The sequence below is a fragment of the Takifugu flavidus genome, chromosome 16 (assembly GCF_003711565.1).
Source record: "Takifugu flavidus isolate HTHZ2018 chromosome 16, ASM371156v2, whole genome shotgun sequence".
NCBI classification, from domain to species: Eukaryota; Metazoa; Chordata; class Actinopteri; order Tetraodontiformes; family Tetraodontidae; genus Takifugu; species Takifugu flavidus.
The window spans coordinates 4753263-4772331 of record NC_079535.1 but is presented as its reverse complement, the minus strand read 5'-3'; the positions used below and the strand labels follow the sequence as shown (position 1 = coordinate 4772331).

Genomic DNA, 19069 nt, shown 5'->3' with positions numbered 1-19069 from the left:
GCGCTCATTCATGCGCGGATGACATCACACCCAAATGCAAGTTTCCAACATGGCGTCCAGCCGGGTGCTGGAGAGGGAGGTCCAGGAGCAGCCGAAGCGCGCTGCCGCCGCCAACATCGACTTGTGCGCCCATAAATACTCCCTGCTCATCGTGATCGGACGGACAGCTCAGCCCAGACAGACAGGGCTCATTAGCAGGGAGATCGAACGGGGTAAGTCCGCCAGACCGCAGCGGCCCGATCAGATTATTTTAATATGTAATAAAATCGGGCGAGTCCTGCTGGCCTAACAGAGGAGGAGGCTGCGCGGCAAACATTGCAGTGTTGTTGTAATTTAACCCAACATGCTGACCGGGGATGCGTCATCTAGCGGGGCTCCAGCATCAGCATCTCATCAGCCCTCTGCTTGAAACGGCCTGGAGCGGCCGGACCGTCCTTCTCCTCGGTCGTTTTAGAAGCTGCCTTTTTAGGGTGTTGATGTTCATCATTTGTCATGAACTACTCGGGAGCTCAGTGAAGAATCAGACGGATTATAGAAGAATGCATAATAATAATACATAATTGAATAGATAAAAAGACCAAAACGAACAGAAAACCGCACCCTTAATGTGTTTAGGTACCCAAGTACAGACACATAGATTTAATGATGGTTAATATTTCCTCATCGGGGTGAAAACCATGTTGTTTTTTATGGGCCGCCCAGAGAGCTCTGTCCTCTGCTGTGACAAGTGAAATAATCTTGCATCAAGATTTCTGACCTGCTGCAGCAGCATCTGTTGCTCGGATCTTCACAGCTGTGCGTTTTGCTGGGACGCGTTGATGCGCGTGCATAAATATCCAGACTAAATGCACTTCAGATTAAAGGGGTGGCGCAACCATGCAGTCATTTTGATGTCTCTAAGCTTTTCAGCCACCTGATGATGAATTTGTGTTCCGTTTCCAGGCATTCGCTCATGGAATGTGGACCTGAAATCCTGCGACCTCAACCTCTATCTCCGACAATTTCTCTCATATCACACCGCATCCTTCAAAGGTGTAGGTAAGTTCCCGTCTTCCTCAAACAAATTCCTTGACCCTTGATCGAGCGCGGAGCTCGGGTCCCCATGGCAACAACCCTGTTCCGACAGCCAGGGGTCAAGAGGGAGGGAAGCTGGAAGGCGCGTTCATTGTTAAACATGGGGGACAGTGCAGACAACTGTCTCAGCCGAGCTGAAGTGACAATAGAAATGACACCGAAGGTGACACAGAAATCTGAGAGTGTCCGTCTGCAGGGGACTCGCTTTCAACGAGCTTATTAGTTGTTGAAGAATGGGAGGAGAAAGAGAGAGATTAATGAACGGTTAGGACATTATGCTTGCTTGCTTTCCTCCTGAGAGTCGTCCAGGATTCCTACAACGCACAGGTTTTTTGAACGATTCTTTATTTGAATATTCAAATTAACGTTAAGGAAAGCCAGCAAGAGGGTTACCTTGCTAGTTGGTTAGCGCGTCGAAGGTCTAATTGTTCTTAAAACATCACAATTCTGTTGGTTTTATGATGTGTTGCTTTGCAAATTGCACTTGAGGCGTTTGGGCTAAAGGTTGCTGGCTTCTCTGGTGCTAACGTGTGGCAGGCATCAACGCCATGAGCTCACATCTGTGGGCAGAGGGAGGCGTCAAACAAAGGTCTGGAGAGAGTGAATACATGAATAAATAATTCTTCAACTGTCCCGGCAGCCCACGGAATCCCAGACATGATTTACCTTTGAACCTCTGAGTGCATAAATATGTGATTCAGTACAACAGCGAACAGAGAGTTTAGTCTCCAACTTGAAATCAAGACAAAGAGACTTTTGTTATTTGGGTTATTGTTTTCCAGTCGGCCGTGTCCGCCTCCTGTAAATGTCGACGCACTCTCTCCCACACTGGTCACTCTCAGCTGTGCCAGTCTTCTTCCTTCCTCTCTCTGAACTCACTCACCCACCATTTTATCACACTTCGCTTCTTGCACTCCTTTAACTTCCTCTCCCGATTGTTTTTGGCGTCTCGCTCAGACCGGTAGGCCTGTTTCCTGTCCGGCTCTCACAACCGTGTCCTATTTCCTTCCTCTTGGCTGACTGCCTGTCTGTCCTCCTCTTTCTATTCTGTTTCCCACCTCTTTCTCTGCCTCATCAGGGCACAAGTGTCTGCGCCACAGTACCAGAGTGTTGGACGCTCAGGTGCTGATCTGCCCATCTCAGGATCAGGTTCATTCAGAGGTGAGGGAACTAATCCTGCCTCCTTTTTTCCAGCTTTTTGTTGCAGAAAAAATATTTCCTATACCCTCACTACATGGCGAATAAAACCTAGTTTTAGCCAAAGTAATGACATTTAAATGTAATAATCTTCAGGTGAGGGCTCTGCTGTCCCATGAATCCGCCCATAAGCTGTTGATTTTAGCCGGTGAGAGCGTGGAAGAAAGTGGGGAGCTGCTGTTTCACAGAGGGCTGTTCTCACCTAAACATCTGAAACAGATACTTACAGAGCTGGTACGTGTTGGACACTTACGTTTTCAAAATCGTACTGAATGGAACTAAGAATTAACTAAGAAGTTATATTGTATCTCCTTATATAGCAGTTACATTGTCTACATGGCAATTTAACTGAGCAACCTGTTTAGTTTAAATAAAAGCCCCAATACTTTAACAAGTATTGGGGATGTGTACATACATGCAGAGCAAAGTTATGATGAGCCAAACTGTAGTTCAAATCACAAATTCAGATTAAAACAACCAACGCTGCCAACAGCAATCCAAAAGCTTGTGTAAGATAATATTTCCAAGTATTTAATCTAATTCATCAAAAGCCTCTTTGCTTTTAGTTCATCGATCCAGAAGTCTGCTCGTCCAAACTCAGTGTGACCCTCAGCTGTCCCAACATTGGCCTGTGGAGGGAGACCCTCTTAGGAAACCAGCCTCTGTGCGAAGCGCTCACACTGCACGTCAACCCCCCAGAGGTGCTGCCAGTCATGGAGCCTGTGGGGGAATTCACCTCCCTCATCACAGGCACCATCTCCCCTCCGTCTCCCTTTGACCTCCTGCCTCCCCCCAACACCGTGGGGTTCCTTAAACTGTCCCGCCCCTGCTGCTACGTTTTCCCTGCTGGCCGTGGTGACTGTGCCTTCTTTGCGGTCAACGGGTTCACCATGTTGATGGATGGCGGTTCAGACGCTCAGGCCTGTTTTTGGAAACTGGTCCGCCACCTTGACCGCATCGATGCAGTGTTGTTGACCCACGTCGGGACAGAGAACCTCCCTGGGGTCAACGCCTTCCTGGAGAGGAAGGTGGCAGAGTCGGACCTAAGCTCTGATATCAAAGGTGGGCAGACACAAAATCCAATATATTGTTTTTTTCCCCACATTATTCTAACAGCAGATGTATTTGCACACAATTGAGAGGAAAGACTTTGTCTAATTGCTGTGTGCTTTTGTCCTGATGTTCCCTTGTCTGTGCAGATGACTCCTCTAAAAGGCTCATCTCCCCAGAACTCGGAGTTGTGTTCTTTAACGCCCCCAACAGGCTGCAGACAGAAAAGCAAGATTGTGAGTATTACATTAAAAATGATCAAATCACGAGTACTGACCACAAACTTGCAGAGGAGCCAACTATGGCCCTCGGTGCATTTTTAATTTGCCTGCAAGACATTTTATAAATGGAATAGAATATGGCCCGCACTTCAACGTTTGCTTCAGTGTATTGCACTTCTTAGTCTTAACACCAGGGGGAGCTACTGTTGGCATCAAGGCAGTTGCTCCACCAAACAGGACAAACCCTGCTTTTACACAATGCTCAGCGCACACACTGCACACGCAAAAGCAGCTCATCTCATCTGATGCAGATTTGCTCCTTGATCAGTGGTATTTGTCTGGACTTTTGGCACGGGTGGCGTCAGATCAGTACTGTAGCTTGATGGCCCAAGTTACATACCCAGTGCAGCTGATACTCACCAGAATAATTTACTAAAATTATAGGCACTCCTCTTATTAAGCCCAGTTCGGTCTGTTAATGTTGATAACTGTTTCGAATAAACGTTATTAGGTTGTTGTTATCATTATTAAGCCTAATAACTTAAATAACAAGCTTGATTTTTTCCCTATTATTGTTTTTTTCTCTGTACTGTAAATCTTCTGTCTAAGAAGAAATCTGAGGCTGCTGTTCTGGGAATGAGCTGCCAAAGCTTTTTCTGAATAACTCAATAAAGATCCATTTATGGAAAGCTGTGATGAAGGCAGATTTGTCTTTAATTATATTCAACCATATATCATATTTGACCACTTTTAATTGATTTTTCTAACTTTAATACACTAAAGCTAAGGCTGTATAACTAATTTCTAGTAAGTGGCCGAGCTCCTCCTATATTTTTATGTATGTGGCCCTCAGTGAAAACAGTGTGGACACCCCTGTTGTAGAGTATTTCTAGCTTTTTATGACCTCTACACAATCAAAGGTACCTCATTATAATCTGAAAAATTGTCAAATGTTTAGTTTTTTGCTTTATGGCTGCAATAGTTGGTTGTAGAACAGTCAAGTCAGTCAAGTCTATTGCAATTGTCAAGCTCCAATGGCAGAAACTGCATCATCTCTGTGTGGGTGTGAATATAATTTTCCTTGCTCTGGTGCTACAAAGGCCCTCTGTCTTCTTTTGTTAGATGCTGACAATGTGCTCAAGAGCACACAACAAGCTGCCCTGACTCTACAGTTGCTCAAGAAGTTAGACATCAAACCGCAGCCAATGTTTCAACCACAAGGTATCCCCACCGAGCCTATAACACTCTTTCAGAAAATGGGAGTAGGACAGTTGGACCTATATATCCTAAGTCCTGGCAAAAAGAGTCAGGAGTACCAGACATTCATGGAAAACTGGCCTGATGTGGGGTCATCCTTGCCCAAAGATCAAACCCTTCCTCTCACTGCTCTGGCATCTGTGTCCATCCTGCTTGTGTGGCACCCAGCGTGTCCTCAGGAGAAGGTTGTCAGGATGCTGTTCCCAGGTGTCACCCCACAGGCAAAACTGCTGCAGGGTTTGGAGAACCTGAAAGGGCTGGCATTCCTTCAGAAGCCCACGGTGACTACCGGGGACCTACAGAGGTTAGGGGAGGGCAAGAGGACCAACAGAACAGATAGTATAGACAGCGGTTTGTCTCAAGGTCAGGACATATCTTCAAAACTTGGAAGAGACTGGGGAGGTAAAGATGATGTGAAGAACGTGCTGATGAGAGAAAAGGGGAAGGCACAAAATGGAGTCACTACGAAAGAAGCTGGTAAAACCAGAATGAGGGAGGCAGGTGTGAAGCAAAAGGCATCAGAAAAGAACAGTTCAAGGAAGGTAGGCAGTAAAAAGGAAGAGAAGACTGGAACCAAAGAAGAGAGTGTCGCTGTGAGGAATGACCAGCTTAAGAAAGAAGCCCCAACGGCAAAACTGAAGAATGAAAATAAAACAAAACTGAAAAAAGAAGTAACAAAAGCACCAGTAAAGAAAACAAAAAAACCACAGGGAAAGGATATGAGTAATTTCAGCAAAGTAGAATGCACCATCGCTGAAAAGCCCAACAATGAGGCCACAAAAAAGGACGTATCAGAGCTTCATAAGGAGCCGCAAGGCCAAAACTCCAAGCCAGTGACTGAAGAGAAGCCTTGTGGCTCCAGAATGTCCACCCCAGAGGATTCCACTGACTTTCTCAGACTGCAGGGGGGATCTGAAGAAACAGCAGTCAAAGAAAGACAGAAAACCAGTGAATTAGAAAAAGACATGATCCAAGTGGCAACCAATGAAGCTCCCGATGCTCACAGAGGATCAGCAGGCGGTGATGATGAGGGACAGCTTCAGGCGTTCAGTGGGAAGGATGCTGACGTAGACCTGAGGAACGAGCAGAAGCCCAGAAACTCCAACAAACCAGCCAAAGTTGTGGGGTTTCCATCGTCTTTAAACTCTCCTCCCCAGAACGACAGTACAGTTCTGCTCGACTTAACCCCGACTGAGTTCACTCTCCTTGACGGGGCCTTAAGATACAGTCCTTCCTCCCGTCCATCCCCGGAAAACCAGGTCACTCTAAGTCCCGACGAGGAGACTGTAGAGCCAGGCTCCCCCGATTCACGGCCCAACAGCGCGGGACACACCCCATACTGCCTCTCCCCCGATGACGTTTGGAGCAACAGGGGCACTCTCAGCAGATTGCAGCAGATTACAGGACCAGAAGGGTCTGATGTCAACCAGGAGAGCGGCCATCTTAAGCAAAGCGAGGATCCGCTGTGCCAACCAAGAACCACTCAAGAGAGTCCTGCAAACTCCCGAGAGAAGCAGCTTAGCTTCCTCTCGCTGGGGGCATTTAAAGAAGGATCGGATCCTACCACCACAACGACACACTCCTTGCCTGCGGAGGTGAGCTCTCCACAGTCCACAGAAGTGGATGAGTCTCTCTCGATGTCCTTAGAACAAGGACCAACCACTGGAAGCCAAAGAGAAGGAGAGGACAACCTTTACCATTCTAACTCCAATGGCGGCCATTTTGTGGGGATGGCGTTACCAGTGAAGAAGCCTTCGAGGTCCTTAGGTCAGGGTTCAGAGATGGGCCGGCCTCCAGCTCCTAACACACTGCACTTTGAGGGAGCTTCTCATGAAGTGGACCTGTGTCTTGTCTCCCCTTGCGAATTCAAGCATTTCAAACCTGCGGACTCAGGCTTGGGGCTGACGGAGTCGTCCAGAGGACCATGTGCTCCACATAGCCACGGCAAAACCAACAACACCAAGGACATGTCCCCCAGTGAGTCAAACGCCCCTGTCTGCACCGAAGACTGCCCGTCCACCACAGCCGATGGAGCTCTTGACTCAGATGAGGATGAGTCAGGTAGCGAGCCCACCAACTCCCCACGTGACCTACACAACAACCAGACTCTGCATCAAGACCCCCCTCCAGCCCCTCTGAGGGACAGCCCGCCACTGCCACCGCATCCAGATGCCTGCATGCCTGTTCCCCAGTCGGGCTCTGATAATCATGGGAAAAAGACAAAGGCTTCAGGTGTGCGAGGGAAAAAGTCACTGGTGGTGAGTTTCTGCTATTAGCACAAGCTTATTGATGCTTACAGGGTCTCACGTTAAACAGTCACGTACTGGAGGTGCGGAGATAAGATTGCTGGGACTAAGGTTGCCTTCTACATTGTTGCAGAGTCTAAAACACAACGAGCATAACCCAGCGGCCGTTATTTTTAAAAGCAAGCTGAATCCCCATTTATATTTATGGATAAGAACGGTTGTTTGTCTTATAAAAGGATTGTGTAACTTAAGTGGACACTCTTGTTTTGTTTCTCCTTTTAACAGCCGCCCCAGATAATGAGCTCAGGGAAAAACAGGCCTGGCAACCAAAGCGGAGCCACCAAGGGAAAAGCATCCTCTACTCGGGCGCCCTCGTCCAGCACCCGCGCAGCACCAGCCAACTCCTCACACGATCCAGGTATGGGAATAAACCGTAAATGTTACTCTGCTTGGGGCTGGATTCTGAAAGGTCTCGCTCTCATCGCAGCTTCTAAATCCACCTCTGAAGAGGAAGTCACCATCTACGTGGACCTGGCTTACATCCCCTCTGGAGTCTCCTCCTCCACCGTCAGCGTGGATCTCTTCAGGTGCATCCGCTCCTCCTGTTACATCATCAGTGGCGACAGTCCGGAGAGGGAGCAGCGTCTGGCTCAGACCCTCAACGCTCTGCTGGACAGCAAGATGTTCTGGCCTGATGGAACACAGGTACAGACAGACTGCCGATTGCGTCACTATCTCGTGAGCTTTGTCTACATTTTGCCTTTCTCGTCCTGGTGTGTCCCTCCAGGTGACAGTGATCCCGACCTATGAGTCGGCGCAGATGCAGGAGTGGTACCAGCAGACGGTGGACAGGCAGAAGGAGCTGGGCATCACCGTGCTGGGATCCAACAGCACCGTCGCCATGCAAGACGAAACCTTCCCGGCCTGCAAGATCGAGTTCTAGAGTGGAGTAGATACACGGAAACAACGAGATGGGGTCATTTTACAACAGAATCTTTTAATCAAGTCAAGAACTGCATGAGGTTTTCCCACCCATGACCCTGTTTAGAACAGGAGAGGCGTCTCCGTCAAAGCCTGTCTGCAAGTGGCGATTATCCCGTAGCAAACGCAGCACAGGTGGGATTTAAAAGTGCAATGTGTACGTTCAGTACTGAGGTGTCGTAGTGGTCTGTGCAATGCTTCGTGGCCTCATTTGCTGCTTGGGCGCCATGTTTACGTGTACATGCAGCATTTTTTCATTGTATCGACATTATTCAGTTGGCACCAAATTTGTCTGTAGAGTAAATTAGGAGTGATTAATGAATCGTATCGTAACAGCAGCAGCACGAGTGTGCCGCTGATTTCACGCCTGACATGGAGGAAATGTACTAACCTACGGCTTTGTTATCTGGTGTGATAATCCCCTGCTGAACACCAGATTAGTGCAGAGACAAATCCTTCATCAGAGATTACCAGACTGAATTTAATAGCATCAAAACAAACATGTGTGTAGTCAATCTACTGTGTACAATTACAAGTCTGTAATATTTGTAATATTAGAATTAAAACAGGAACTCAAAATATGCATCCGTATTACAAAAGAATGTTGAGTTGAAGGTGTTTTGGGGAAAAGGAAAAATGCCAAAACATTAAACACAAAACAAAACAAAAAACCCAAAACAATGCATAAAAACACAACTGTTAGCACTTGTCCCAGTCTGAATGTTTCGGAAAGAGCGCCACCCCGCATCGAGATATAAATAAATCACGACTGTTAGTCTTTGCCTTTAAAAGGGAACCTTCACACTATGGCAAAAAAGACCCACGGATCCCTTCTGAGACCGTAAACGCACCAGTGACACGTCACAAAATCGTCTCAGAACTCAGAAAAATGTTTCGATCATCACGTAAATGAAATATTGTTCAGACTTTTCAAGTAGCTTATCATTTGTTTTATTGTCTTTAAGTTTCAAAGACTTTTTTGTAAGAATGGGAGAGCCTTGCGGAATGACGCCAACAAAATGAAATGTAACCGTGTGCAGTGTGTCCTGCATGGATAATCCTGTATGTATCTCACTGTTGATCATTGCATTTGGGGTGGAGAGGTTTGAAAGTACAGGAAGTGGAGAGTTATGCTTCAAATAAAGAATGTGCACCATCCGATACGGCAGCTTTCGCTTTCACTCTCTTCGGACTCGACTTCAGCAACTTGTCACCTCTGCGCAGCCGGTATTCTTTATGTATTATTCTATTACATTACTCGAGTAAAACTATTGGACAGTGTTTATGAACGTATATATTTACCGCATGTCTTTTAATTGTTGTAAATCACAATTTAAATCGTCAGTTTTATCTAGAGAACCAAACATACTTTCACTTTCTACCGGACTCTATACAGTTTCAGCAATAATCGTTTCGACGGTCCATGAAAACCGAACTCAGGTGTGTTAAAAAACGTCTAGAAGTTTTATATTGTGCATTCGATAGTTCGATACTCAATCAAATAATAGCGTGCGAAATGAAGGAACCGCGCATGCGCAAAACCCATGAGGCAGCAATTGTCGATAGGTAGCAAAATACTCCAGAAAATCTTTTCTTCTGTGTTTATATAAATCAATCAATGTTAAGTTGTGTCCCCGTTAACAGGATTATCGTTTTTTGGTTTCATTGTGATGCATGTAATCTAATCTAATCTAATCTAACCTAACCTAATCTAATAAGGAAGCTACAACAACCAACAACCTACATCAACAGCCACCAAACGTAGCATCCCTGATCATAACCACAAGTAACAATATGAAATGGGGTCACTAACCAATCAGGCGTCTGTATCTGGCTCTGTACAGCGATCTGTCCACCATGTCTACCATCACGTCCAGCCTGTCTCAAGATCAGGAGAAGAAGCTGCTCTCTCTCTTTGGACACGCCAGACTCCATCTCCTCTACAAGGCCAGCGTCCAGGGCTTCACCGCTGATGCTTTCCACAGTCGCTGTGACCATCAGGGCCCCACTGTCATAGTGGCCTTCAACACGGCCGGGCGTGTCTATGGGGCCTATACCTCCAAGGACTACACCAAGAGCGGGCAGCCCGTCATTGATGGCGAGGCCTTCCTGTACAGCATCAAAGCAGAGGAACCCAAACCTCTGAAGGTGGTGGGCATCGCCGGACAGCCCGCATTCACAGACGTGGACACCAGTCCAGATTTCGGTGCTTTGGTGTTCCTGCACGACAACAAACCCAGCGTTCTGTCCAATCCGGGGACGAATTTCAACTTCCAGGCGCCGGACATGCACGGGGGCGACTTTGCACTGATCGAGCTGGAAGTGTATCGAGTTGAAAGTTGGTTTTCTTCATTCTTTACAGGCTAAATTCTGATAAGGTTTGACATCTTGTTAAGGTGAATTTATGTGCATTTATCCCATGTGCAGGTTTGGGAATACTGCTTAAGAAACCCTGGAGGAACATTCAATGGACGACAGAGTAGGTTAAACACGGATGATGCAACTTACCCATAATCCAACTCTGACACTCTGTTTGTGTTCCTCATAGGAAAAAGCAAGAGTTGCTACAGAACATTTCCAAGTACAGGCCTGGCATCAGTGCCGTTCCCCAGGCCCGAATCCTGTTGGTGGGGCCCGTCGGAGCTGGCAAATCCAGCTTCTTTAACTCCATCAGCTCGATATTCCGAGGCAGCATGACGTGCCAGGCCATCGCTGGGACGGCAGACAAGAGTGTGACGACTCAGGTGTCACTACTCACACCAGAATCCAAATAAACCAGCTCTGGTCCTGCACCTGAACGCATCCTCAACCATAACTTGTGTTTCAAATTGTGTCTCACTTGTAGTATCGCACCTACAGAATAATGGCTGGGAAGAGGGGACAGTCTCTGCCTCTGGTCCTGTGTGACACAATGGGACTGGAGGAAATGACCGGTGCGGGAGTGGACATTGAGGATTTGTTCAACATCTTCAGGGGTCACATAGTGGATCGTTACCAGGTTTCCCTTTTTAAACCCCCCACCTACCACATTTTTCATGTCGATTATGGTTTGTTTTTTTTTGACACATGGACCTTCTCTCTGCTTGCTTCTAAGTTCAGTCCCTCTGGTCCCCTCATGCCGGACTCTCCTGGCTACAAGACACTGGCGACCCTTAATGACAAGATCCACTGCATTGCCTATGTGGTGGACACCTGCAAGGCTTCAATCCTCTCCCAGAAAATGCTGGACAAGTTTGACATGATCCGCAAAAAGGCCAGTCAGATGGGTTAGTACCACACCTGTGTTTTTCTGTTAAAATCAGGGCGACATTTCTCACGGTGCTTTTTCCTCTACTTTACCTGTAGGCATTCCCCAGATCCTGCTCATGACCAAAGTGGACGAGGCGTGCTCTCTGGTGGCGGATGACTTAAGAACAATTTATCACAGTGTTTACATCCAGAAGAAGGTAAATGTCACCACCTCATGCAGGTAATGATGGCTGCAGTTCTATTACTGTGACAGAGCAGTAAAATATTCAAAAGAATGGTAAACATTGACCTGCATCCCCCTCCATGAGCAGTACAAAGTCATTCCACCATGTTTTTACAGCATGGTATCCTGTGTCCTGTACAAAAATAAAATAAAATAAATAACACACGCACACATATATAAATGAACGTGATTATGCAAATTTTAAAACATATTTAGAAGAAGGAAATAGAAAAACACATTTTACAGCAACATTTGAGGAAATCTAAATACTTTTGCAGGCCCGAGATTTGAGCCAGTGTCTGGGCATCCCCTTGTCCTGTGTGATACCAGTGAAGAACTACTCTGAAGAGCTGGAGCCTGACCAGGACACCGACATCCTGCTGCTAACGGCTCTCATGCAAATGCTGCATTACAGCGACAGTTTCCTTGAAAACCAGCTCATCTATGAGGAGCAGGAAGGCCACTCTCTGCAGCAGAGTGACAAATCCTGCGAGATTTTGCGGCCAGGTCTTTGAGAAAACATGCATTTAGTTTCAGCTGCCCAACAGAGCAGATGCTTGCTGCATTTACCTTTACCATAATGATTAGGAATATGATCATTTGATAGTCTGACAGTGAGGTTCGGCTGGGTGTACAGTATACATAAATGTGTCATATGACCCTGCATTTCCAAGAAGCTCTGTGCATCTGTTTATTAATCAATTAAAACCCTTTCTTGTATTTAGGATTTCATTACATGGTAATAAGAATAAATAGATTACTATATTGGTATTGACTGCTGTAAACACCTATACAGTATTTAACTTTAGTGATATATTTCAGCCTCTTGTCGTTAATTATAATTTTATCTTGATACATAATAACTATTGAGATTTAAAATTTTATAACGGCATTATTCAACTTTTAATTCTCCCAGCCGACCACTAGAGGGTATCCGCCCTTTCATAATCACTGCTGTTATAAAATGGTCACGAAGCCACCGTAATAAAAGTTAATTCTTCTGAGCAAAAGTGCGCGTGTTCTACGTGTTTTATAAAATCTTCAAATAGATCCTTTTTTTTAAAGGATCATGTGTTTATTTATTTACTCTTCATTCCGTACACACTGACGTAGAAACCGTCCACGTGACAAAGTTTCTGCCATTGGAGTCACTATCTACGTGGACCTGGCTTACATCCCCTCTGGAGTCTCCTCCTCCACCGTCAGCGTGGATCTCTTCAGGTGCATCCGCTCCTCCTGTTACATCGTCAGTGGCGACAGTCCGGAGAGGGAGCAGCGTCTGGCTCAGACCCTCAACGCGCTGCTGGACAGCAAGATGTTCTGGCCTGATGGAACACAGGTACAGACAGACTGCCGATTGCGTCACTATCTCGTGAGCTTTGTCTACATTTTGCCTTTCTCGTCCTGGTGTGTCCCTCCAGGTGACAGTGATCCCGACCTATGAGTCGGCGCAGATGCAGGAGTGGTACCAGCAGACGGTGGACAGGCAGAAGGAGCTGGGCATCACCGTGCTGGGATCCAACAGCACCGTCGCCATGCAAGACGAAACCTTCCCGGCCTGCAAGATCGAGTTCTAGAGCGGAGTAGATACACGGAAACAACGAGATGGGGTCATTTTACAACAGAATCTTTTAATCAAGTCAAGAACTGCATGAGGTTTTCCCACCCATGACCCTGTTTAGAACAGGAGAGGCGTCTCCGTCAAAGCCTGTCTGCAAGTGGCGATTATCCCGTAGCAAACGCAGCACAGGTGGGATTTAAAAGTGCAATGTGTACGTTCAGTACTGAGGTGTCGTAGTGGTCTGTGCAATGCTTCGTGGCCTCATTTGCTGCTTGGGCGCCATGTTTACGTGTACATGCAGCATTTTTTCATTTTATCGACATTATTCAGTTGGCACCAAATTTGTCTGTAGAGTAAATTAGGAGTGATTAATGAATCGTATCGTAACAGCAGCAGCACGAGTGTGCCGCTGATTTCACGCCTGACATGGAGGAAATGTACTAACCTACGGCTTTGTTATCTGGTGTGATAATCCCCTGCTGAACACCAGATTAGTGCAGAGACAAATCCTTCATCAGAGATTACCAGACTGAATTTAATAGCATCAAAGCAAACATGTGTGTAGTCAATCTACTGTGTACAATTGCAAGTCTGTAATATTTGTAATATTAGAATTAAAACAGGAACTCAAAATATGCATCCGTATTACAAAAGAATGTTGAGTTGAAGGTGTTTTGGGGAAAAGGAAAAATGCCAAAACATTAAACACAAAACAAAACAAAAAACCCAAAACAATGCATAAAAACACAACTGTTAGCACTTGTCCCAATCTGAATGTTTCGGAAAGAGCGCCACCCCGCATCGAGATATAAATAAATCACGACTGTTAGTCTTTGCCTTTAAAAGGGAACCTTCACACTATGGCAAAAAGGACCCACGGATCCCTTCTGAGACCGTAAACGCACCAGTGACACGTCACAAAATCGTCTCAGAACTCAGAAAAATGTTTCGATCATCACGTAAATGAAATATTGTTCAGACTTTTCAAGTAGCTTATCATTTTTTTATTGTCTTTAAGTTTCAAAGACTTTTTTGTAAGAATGGGAGAGCCTTGCGGAATGACGCCAACAAAATGAAATGTAACCGTGTGCAGTGTGTCCTGCATGGATAATCCTGTATGTATCTCACTGTTGATCATTGCATTTGGGGTGGAGAGGTTTGAAAGTACAGGAAGTGGAGAGTTATGCTTCAAATAAAGAATGTGCACCATCCGATACGGCAGCTTTCGCTTTCACTCTCTTCGGACTCGACTTCAGCAACTTGTCACCTCTGCGCAGCCGGTATTCTTTATGTATTATTCTATTACATTACTCGAGTAAAACTATTGGACAGTGTTTATGAACGTATATATTTACCGCATGTCTTTTAATTGTTGTAAATCACAATTTAAATCGTCAGTTTTATCTAGAGAACCAAACATACTTTCACTTTCGATCGGACTCTATACAGTTTCAGCTGTAATCGTTTCGACGGTCCATAAAAACCGAACTCAGGTGTGTTAAAAAACGTCTAGAAGTTTTATATTGTGCATTCGATAGTTCGATACTCAATCAAATAATAGCGTGCGAAATGAAGGAACCGCGCATGCGCAAAACCCATGAGGCAGCAATTGGATAATAGCAAATATAGAACTCCAGAAAATCTTTTCTTCTGTGTTTATATAAATCAATCAATGTTAAGTTGTGTCCCCGTTAACAGGATTATCGTTTTTTGGTTTCATTGTGATGCATGTAATCTAACCTAACCTAATCTAATAAGGAAGCTACAACAACCAACAACCTACATCAACAGCCACCAAACGTAGCATCCCTGATCATAACCACAAGTAACAATATGAAATGGGGTCACTAACCAATCAGGCGTCTGTATCTGGCTCTGTACAGCGATCTGTCCACCATGTCTACCATCACGTCCAGCCTGTCTCAAGATCAGGAGAAGAAGCTGCTCTCTCTCTTTGGACACGCCAGACTCCATCTCCTCTACAAGGCCAGCGTCCAGGGCTTCACCGCTGATGCTTTCCACAGTCGCTGTGACCATCAGGGCCCCACTGTCATAGTGGCCTTCAACACGGCCGGGCGTGTCTATGGGGCCTATACCTCCAAGGACTACACCAAGAGCGGGCAGCCCGTCATCGATGGCGAGGCCTTCCTGTACAGCATCAAAGCAGAGGAACCCAAACCTCTGAAGGTGGTGGGCATCGCCGGACAGCCCGCATTCACAGACGTGGACACCAGTCCAGATTTCGGTGCTTTGGTGTTCCTGCACGACAACAAACCCAGCGTTCTGTCCAACCCGGGGACGAATTTCAACTTCCAGGCGCCGGACATGCACGGGGGTGACTTTGCACTGATCGAGCTGGAAGTGTATCGAGTTGAAAGTTGGTTTTCTTCATTCTTTACAGGCTAAATTCTGATAAGGTTTGACATCTTGCTAAGGTGCATTTATGTGCATTTATCCCATGTGCAGGTTTGGGAATACTGCTTAAGAAACCCTGGAGGAACATTCAATGGACGACAGAGTAGGTTAAACACGGATGATGCAATTTACCCATAATCCAACTCTGACACTCTGTTTGTGTTCCTCGTAGGAAAAAGCAAGAGTTGCTACAGAACATTTCCAAGTACAGGCCTGGCATCAGTGCCGTTCCCCAGGCCCGGATCCTGTTGGTGGGGCCCGTCGGAGCTGGCAAATCCAGCTTCTTTAACTCCGTCAACTCGATATTCCGAGGCAGCATGACGTGCCAGGCCATCGCTGGGACGGCAGACAAGAGTGTGACGACTCAGGTGTCACTACTCACACCAGAATCCAAATAAACCAGCTCTGGTCCTGCACCTGAACGCATCCTCAACCATAACTTGTGTTTCAAATTGTGTCTCACTTGTAGTATCGAACCTACAGAATAATGGCTGGGAAGAGGGGACAGTCTCTGCCTCTGGTCCTGTGTGACACAATGGGACTGGAGGAAATGACCGGTGCGGGAGTGGACATTGAGGATTTGTTCAACATCTTCAGGGGTCACATAGTGGATCGTTACCAGGTTTCCCTTTTTAAACCCCCCACCTACCACATTTTTCATGTCGATTATGGTTGTTTTTTTTTGACACATGGACCTTCTCTCTGCTTGCTTCTAAGTTCAGTCCCTCTGGTCCCCTCATGCCGGACTCTCCTGGCTACAAGACACTGGCGACCCTTAATGACAAGATCCACTGCATTGCCTATGTGGTGGACACCTGCAAGGCTTCAATCCTCTCCCAGAAAATGCTGGACAAGTTTGACATGATCCGCAAAAAGGCCAGTCAGATGGGTTAGTACCACACCTGTGTTTTTCTGTTAAAATCAGGGCGACATTTCTCATGGTGCTTTTTCCTCTCCTTTACCTGTAGGCATTCCCCAGATCCTGCTCATGACCAAAGTGGACGAGGCGTGCTCTCTGGTGGCGGATGACTTAAGAACAATTTATCACAGTGTTTACATCCAGAAGAAGGTAAATGTCACCACCTCATGCAGGGTAATGATGGCTGCAGTTCTATTACTGTGACAGAGCAGTAAAATATTCAAAAGAATGGTAAACATTGACCTGCATCCCCCTCCATGAGCAGTACAAAGTCATTCCACCATGTTTTTACAGCATGGTATCCTGTGTCCTGTACAAAAATAAAATAAAATAAAAATAAACACACGCACACATATATAAATGAACGTGATTATGCAAATTTTAAAACATATTTAGAAGAAGGAAATAGAAAAACACATTTTACAGCAACATTTGAGGAAATCTAAATACTTTTGCAGGCCCGAGATTTGAGCCAGTGTCTGGGCATCCCCTTGTCCTGTGTGATACCAGTGAAGAACTACTCTGAAGAGCTGGAGCCTGACCAGGACACCGACATCCTGCTGCTAATGGCTCTCATGCAAATGCTGCATTACAGCGACAGTTTCCTTGAAAACCAGCTCATCTATGAGGAGCAGGAAGGCCACTCTCTGCAGCAGAGTGACAAATCCTGCGAGATTTTGCGGCCAGGTCTTTGAGAAAACATGCATTTAGTTTCAGCTGCCCAACAGAGCAGATGCTTGCTGCATTTACCTTTACCATAATGATTAGGAATATGATCATTTGATAGTCTGACAGTGAGGTTCGGCTGGGTGTACAGTATACATAAATGTGTCATATGACCCTGCATTTCCAAGAAGCTCTGTGCATCTGTTTATTAATTAATTAGAACCCTTTCTTGTATTTAGGATTTCATAACATGGTAATAAGAATAAATAGGTAATAAGAATAAATAGGTTACTATACTGGTATTGACTGCTGTAAACACCTATACAGTATTTAACTTTAGTGATATATTTCAGCCTCTCGTCGTTAATTATAATTTTATCTTGATACATAATAACTATTGAGATTTAAAATTTTATAACGGCATTACTCAACTTTTAATTCTCCCAGCCGACCACTAGAGGGTATTCGCCCTTTCATAATCACTGCTGTTATAAAATGGTCACGAAGCCACCGTAATAAAAGTTAATTCTTCTGAGCAAAAGTGCGCGTGTTCTACGTGTTTTATAAAATCTTCAAATAGATTCTTTTTTTTAAAGGATCATGTGTTTATTTATTTACTCTTCATTCCGTACACACTGACGTAGAAACCGTCCACATGACAAAGTTTCTGCCATTGGAGTCACCATCTACGTGGACCTGGCTTACATCCCCTCTGGAGTCTCCTCCTCCACCGTCAGCGTGGATCTCTTCAGGTGCATCCGCTCCTCCTGTTACATCGTCAGTGGCGACAGTCCGGAGAGGGAGCAGCGTCTGGCTCAGACCCTCAACGCGCTGCTGGACAGCAAGATGTTCTGGCCTGATGGAACACAGGTACAGACAGACTGCCGATTGCGTCACTATCTCGTGAGTTTTGTCTACATTTTGTCTTTCTCGTCCTGGTGTATCCCTCCAGGTGACAGTGATCCCGACCTATGAGTCGGCGCAGATGCAGGAGTGGTACCAGCAGACGGTGGACAGGCAGAAGGAGCTGGGCATCACCGTGCTGATGGATCCAACAGCACCGTCGCCATGCAAGACGAAACCTTCCCGGCCTGCAAGATCGAGTTCTAGAGAGTAGAGTAGATAGAGTAGATACACGGAAACAACGAGATGGGGTCATTTTACAACAGAATCTTTTAATCAAGTCAAGAACTGCATGAGGTTTTCCCACCCATGACCCTGTTTAGAACAGGAGAGGCGTCTCCGTCAAAGCCTGTCTGCAAGTGGCAATTTTCCCGTAGCAAACGCAGCACAGGTGGGATTTAAAAGTGCAATGTGTACGTTCAGTACTGAGGTGTCGTAGTGGTCTGTGCAATGCTTCGTGGCCTCATTTGCTGCTTGGGCGCCATGTTTACGTGTACATGCAGCATTTTTTCATTGTATCGACATTATTCAGTTGGCACCAAATTTGTCTGTAGAGTAAATTAGGAGTGATTAATGAATCGTATCGTAACAGCAGCAGCACGAGTGTGCCGCTGATTTCACGCCTGACATGGAGGAAATGTACTAACCTACGGCTTTGTTATCTGGTGTGATAATCCCCTGCTGAACACCAGATTAGTGCAGAGACAAATCCTTCATCAGAGATTACCAGACTGAATTTAATAGCATCAAAGCAAACATGTGTGTAGTCAATCTACTGTGTACAATTACAAGTCTGTAATATTTGTAATATTAGAATTAAAACAGGAACTCAAAATATGCATCCGTATTACAAAAGAATGTTGAGTTGAAGGTGTTTTGGGGAAAAGGAAAAATGCCAAAACATTAAAAACAAAACAAAACAAAAAACCCAAAACAATGCATAAAAACACAACTGTTAGCACTTGTCCCAGTCTGAATGTTTCGGAAAGAGCGCCACCCCGCATGAGATATACATAAATCACGACTGTTTGTTGTGACTCCTACTCTGGCTCCACCTCCTCCTGTGCAATCAGCTCAACCACCACCACCCGTGCCCTCTCCTCCAGC

At 45.7% G+C, this 19069-nt stretch overlaps 3 protein-coding genes across 5 annotated transcripts; all 3 read left to right on the top strand.

The window, feature by feature from the left end:
- Positions 1-20: 20 nt before the first annotated feature.
- LOC130540389 (microtubule-associated protein 1S-like) lies at positions 21-9187 on the top strand. Of its 2 annotated transcripts, XM_057059494.1 has the most exons (10): positions 21-212; positions 943-1038; positions 2153-2235; positions 2368-2505; positions 2838-3333; positions 3471-3557; positions 4665-7057; positions 7331-7463; positions 7533-7750; positions 7833-9187. In XM_057059494.1, exons 1-10 carry the CDS (start codon positions 35-37, stop codon positions 7986-7988), a joined length of 3978 nt encoding a protein of 1325 aa, XP_056915474.1. In that variant the 5' UTR covers positions 21-34; the 3' UTR covers positions 7989-9187. The 2 variants fall into 2 exon arrangements, with proteins under 2 accessions (XP_056915474.1, XP_056915475.1); XM_057059495.1 differs by lacking the exon at positions 2153-2235 and having other exon boundaries at positions 22-212.
- Positions 8569-14273, top strand: LOC130540414 (interferon-induced protein 44-like). Its single transcript, XM_057059548.1, has 9 exons — positions 8569-9253; positions 9871-10364; positions 10454-10505; positions 10575-10770; positions 10872-11024; positions 11121-11292; positions 11372-11472; positions 11777-12837; positions 12920-14273. Exons 2-8 carry the CDS (start codon positions 9884-9886, stop codon positions 12011-12013), a joined length of 1392 nt encoding a protein of 463 aa, XP_056915528.1. The 5' UTR covers positions 8569-9253; positions 9871-9883; the 3' UTR covers positions 12014-12837; positions 12920-14273.
- Positions 14207-17600, top strand: LOC130540412 (interferon-induced protein 44-like). 2 transcript variants are annotated; one of them, XM_057059545.1, is made up of 8 exons: positions 14207-14339; positions 14943-15436; positions 15526-15577; positions 15647-15842; positions 15944-16096; positions 16192-16363; positions 16443-16543; positions 16852-17600. In XM_057059545.1, exons 2-8 carry the CDS (start codon positions 14956-14958, stop codon positions 17086-17088), a joined length of 1392 nt encoding a protein of 463 aa, XP_056915525.1. In that variant the 5' UTR covers positions 14207-14339; positions 14943-14955; the 3' UTR covers positions 17089-17600. The 2 variants fall into 2 exon arrangements, with proteins under 2 accessions (XP_056915525.1, XP_056915526.1); XM_057059546.1 differs by lacking the exon at positions 14207-14339 and adding an exon at positions 14393-14552.
- Positions 17601-19069: the final 1469 nt, after the last annotated feature.

Bases quoted from the DNA above. Each gene is read 5' to 3' on its own strand.
- LOC130540389 (XM_057059494.1), top strand. From the start codon at position 35: ATGCAAGTTTCCAACATGGCGTCCAGCCGGGTGCTGGAGAGGGAGGTC. The intron at 213-942 runs GTAAGTCCGCCA...TTCCGTTTCCAG, and splicing joins TAGCAGGGAGATCGAACGGG to GCATTCGCTCATGGAATGTG. The intron at 2,236-2,367 runs GTGAGGGAACTA...AATAATCTTCAG, and splicing joins AGGATCAGGTTCATTCAGAG to GTGAGGGCTCTGCTGTCCCA.
- LOC130540414 (XM_057059548.1), top strand. From the start codon at position 9,884: ATGTCTACCATCACGTCCAGCCTGTCTCAAGATCAGGAGAAGAAGCTG. The intron at 10,365-10,453 runs GTTGGTTTTCTT...TCCCATGTGCAG, and splicing joins GGAAGTGTATCGAGTTGAAA to GTTTGGGAATACTGCTTAAG. The intron at 10,506-10,574 runs GTAGGTTAAACA...TGTTCCTCATAG, and splicing joins AACATTCAATGGACGACAGA to GAAAAAGCAAGAGTTGCTAC.
- LOC130540412 (XM_057059545.1), top strand. From the start codon at position 14,956: ATGTCTACCATCACGTCCAGCCTGTCTCAAGATCAGGAGAAGAAGCTG. The intron at 15,843-15,943 runs GTGTCACTACTC...TCTCACTTGTAG, and splicing joins ACAAGAGTGTGACGACTCAG to TATCGAACCTACAGAATAAT. The intron at 16,097-16,191 runs GTTTCCCTTTTT...CTTGCTTCTAAG, and splicing joins ACATAGTGGATCGTTACCAG to TTCAGTCCCTCTGGTCCCCT.